This window comes from Plectropomus leopardus, unplaced genomic scaffold, assembly GCF_008729295.1.
Source record: "Plectropomus leopardus isolate mb unplaced genomic scaffold, YSFRI_Pleo_2.0 unplaced_scaffold22132, whole genome shotgun sequence".
NCBI classification, from domain to species: Eukaryota; Metazoa; Chordata; class Actinopteri; order Perciformes; family Serranidae; genus Plectropomus; species Plectropomus leopardus.
The window spans coordinates 1-3,052 of NW_024623974.1; the positions used below are offsets into that span (position 1 = coordinate 1).

General features: G+C 40.0%; 1 protein-coding gene across 1 annotated transcript; it reads right to left on the bottom strand.

Moving 5' to 3' along the window:
• Nucleotides 1-275: 275 nt before the first annotated feature.
• On the bottom strand, nt 276-1,782 carry LOC121965883 (4F2 cell-surface antigen heavy chain-like). The gene is made up of 2 exons (XM_042515998.1): nt 1,561-1,782; nt 276-684 (listed from the first exon to the last, which is right to left on the bottom strand). The coding sequence occupies exon 2, from the start codon at nt 636-638 to the stop codon at nt 300-302; it is 339 nt and encodes a 112-aa protein (XP_042371932.1). The 5' UTR covers nt 639-684; nt 1,561-1,782; the 3' UTR covers nt 276-299.
• Nucleotides 1,783-3,052: the final 1,270 nt, after the last annotated feature.

A 3,052-nucleotide genomic window follows, 5' to 3' on the forward strand; every position in this document is an offset into this window, starting at 1 on the left:
GTGTGTACCAACATTTTTGTTTTGTGGGTTTGTTTTCCTGTACATAAAAATATATACAATTTTAAAAAGGATAGTAAATCTGCAAATACATTTAAATTTAAAAAAGTAATTGCTATCAATCTTTAAAAGGAAAAACTTGTCTTTTATACGGAAATAAAAAAAATAAAAACCGCCATGAAAGCATGTAACGGTCCTGCAGAGAGCCGCACCCTGACTCACAGCAGCTCAGGTCTGCCGGAGTCTGAAACGGCTCACAGGACAGGGTGTCCTCCTCCTCCTCCTCCTCCTCCTCCTCCTCCTCACCCCGGGGTCCCGGCCACCCTCAGCAGCTCCTCCTTGTTCAGCCCGGTGAATTTCACCTCCTCCCGGTCCTCCTCCTCGGGGATCTTCAGCTTCACGGAGCCGTTTTTCTCCGCCGCCGGTGTGTCTCCTCCGGCAGACGGAGCGTCCTCGGCCCGCTCCGCTCCTCCGGTCATCGGCTGCCTCTCCTGCTCCTCCTGATCCAGGTCTACCTCGCTCACATCGGCCTCCGTCGCATCAGCATCCGAGGGGACCGGGGCGGCATCCGGAGCCGGATCCGCCGCCTCCTCCTCCTGCTCAGCATCCTTCACATCCACGTTGGTCTCCTCCGTGTTCATACCGGCGGCGATCCGGTAACCTGCCGTTAATCTGCTGTTAATCGACCTAAGAAAGAAAGAGAGGAGAATCACGGAGCTCCGCACCGGCCGAGGAGTCCGTGACGTCTGACTGTGTGTGTGTGTGTGTGTGTGTGTGTGTGTGTGTGTGTGTGTTAGAAACACTGCAGTGATGGTGCTTTCACCGCTGTCGGAAATATGAGAACTCTCTCCGAGTCTCCTCTCAGCTCATATTTGGAGGTCTGTGTGACATGATGTGATTTCACTGATTATTGGGACCTGTTCGTCTTGATTCAGATAAGTCACATTTGCCAAAAGTATTTCAATTGAAAAAAAAAAAGAATATCTATATATATGTATACATCTTTTAAAGGAAGAAAACACTCACATCACATGCCAAAATGATCACCCAAAAATTAAAGAAAGCAAAATAAATCAAAGACAGAAAATTGCCCAAAAACCTTGTGAAGACAAAAGGTGGCATAACTTTTTACAGACATCATCATCAAGTTTTAAAGAAAAACAATGCAATTTTATTTTAGAGAAAGCATGCAAACTCGTACAGTTTGGTAAGGATTTTTACCGTGAAAAAATGCAACAAAACTTTTAAGCAAAAAAAAATGCCAAAATTTTTTAAAGAAAATAAAAATCGCCATGATTTTTGTGATTCGTTTATGAGTCTGCACAATTTCTCAAAATTTTCAAAGCGATCAAATTCAGGTCTAAACTGTGGATTCGATCCGTCCTCAATCTTAAAAACGTCTGAACAAGCAAAAATAATTTTTTCTTGTGGTTTGAGAGAAACAGATCAGATTATAGAAATCTCCAAATAAAAGGCTGAATTATTTCTGATCAGACGAAGAAAAGACTCATGAACACTAACATTTTCGTCTGGGTTTATCCACCATGTGGCGGGAGGTCTCACCTGATGGCGGGAAGGATGACAAAGTCTGGTAAAAAAAAAAAAAGAAAAAAGAAAAAAAGAAAAATCAAGTTCTTGTTTTACAAGATTTAACCCTTTTTAAATTTCATATAAAGTTAGCAAAAAATACAGAAGTGCTTTGGAGCCAACATCTTAGGAACTAATAAACAGCTTGAACAGCGACGACCACGATGAAGCTCCCCGAAAAAGACCTGCCTCTGAGTCTGTCAGTCCGTAAAACGTCCTGTGGGAACTTTCCACTGAGGCGAGTCTGTGGGTATGTTTCCGTCTCACTCGCTCAGACTGAAACAAGTTTCAGGTTTCATTACAACTTAACAAATACAACAGAAAAAAAGGACGATATTGTGTGGATACAATAAAATGGAGTATAAAAAATATAAGTATATAAATAATATTATTATATTCTGTGTTGATCAAATATATTATGATTACATGAGGGTAGATGTGTGTAACATAAAAAGGAGCATGGGTGAGTGACTGAGTACATAAACTCATTATATTGCATATTGCTGGAGTTTATGAGCATGTTAACATTAAATATAAAAATGTGTGAGTGCTCAAAAGAGATTTTGAGTGTTGCTAAGTTCCCCCTAACCCCATTTTGGTTTCCTGTGTTTTCTGTTTTTTTTTTTTTTTTTTTACCAGTTTCCAGACACAAAGTGCAGGCGACTTCCTTTCAGTACAATAGAAGCTGATGAATACAAACTACAAGTAAGCAATTGCTGTAAATTTACAGCCAATTTTCAACAGTAAAATACTGTTTTGATGTTTAACAGTTTAGTACTGTAATATGCAATGCATTGTGGGCTTCTTAATATGGAGCAACAGGACAGAGGCCGTAAACGGTATGCTGCTGTTTTAAATAACGGTATACTACAGTATTTTGGGGAAATTTTCCGGAAGAGGACTGCAGAACGCACCATGTGCTACATATCATCTGTCTTCATCACAACAATTCTGATCTTGCATCTACAAAATTAAATGGAAAGTCAAAATCTTTTTTCTTTGCCTCTGGGGGAGCTATCTTATTTATAGGCCTACTGCCAAGAAAGTTTGATATAACACTCAGGAGTTTGTCTAGCTGTATGTAAGCTATCAGTGCTTTCTATCTATTTGAATAGGGTAGCCGGAACAATATTCTACTATGGGATATTTCTTTGTCTTGTTGTAGTTGTTGTTGTCTAATCTTGGTTAACAATAATATACAAAGCTGAATCTTCATCCTAGGAGCAGCACTTCTTAACGAGAGGTCCCCATCGGCCGGTGGAGCAAGCAGGAAAATAGCATTACATGAAGTCAATGGAATAATTATATGTTGTCCGGCGGTTAAGGATTTACTTTGTCCAAGTCAGGATCACCTAGAGGTATAGTTTTGGTGAATTTTATTTTGTTTGTGTCAACTCTTAATGAAGTGTATTTTACAATGAGAAATCTACTGCTACTCGAGTTTATTTTCTCTTTTTTTCCCCCTCAA

Coding starts and splice junctions, on each gene's coding strand:
- LOC121965883 (XM_042515998.1), bottom strand. CDS start 638: ATGAACACGGAGGAGACCAACGTGGATGTGAAGGATGCTGAGCAGGAG.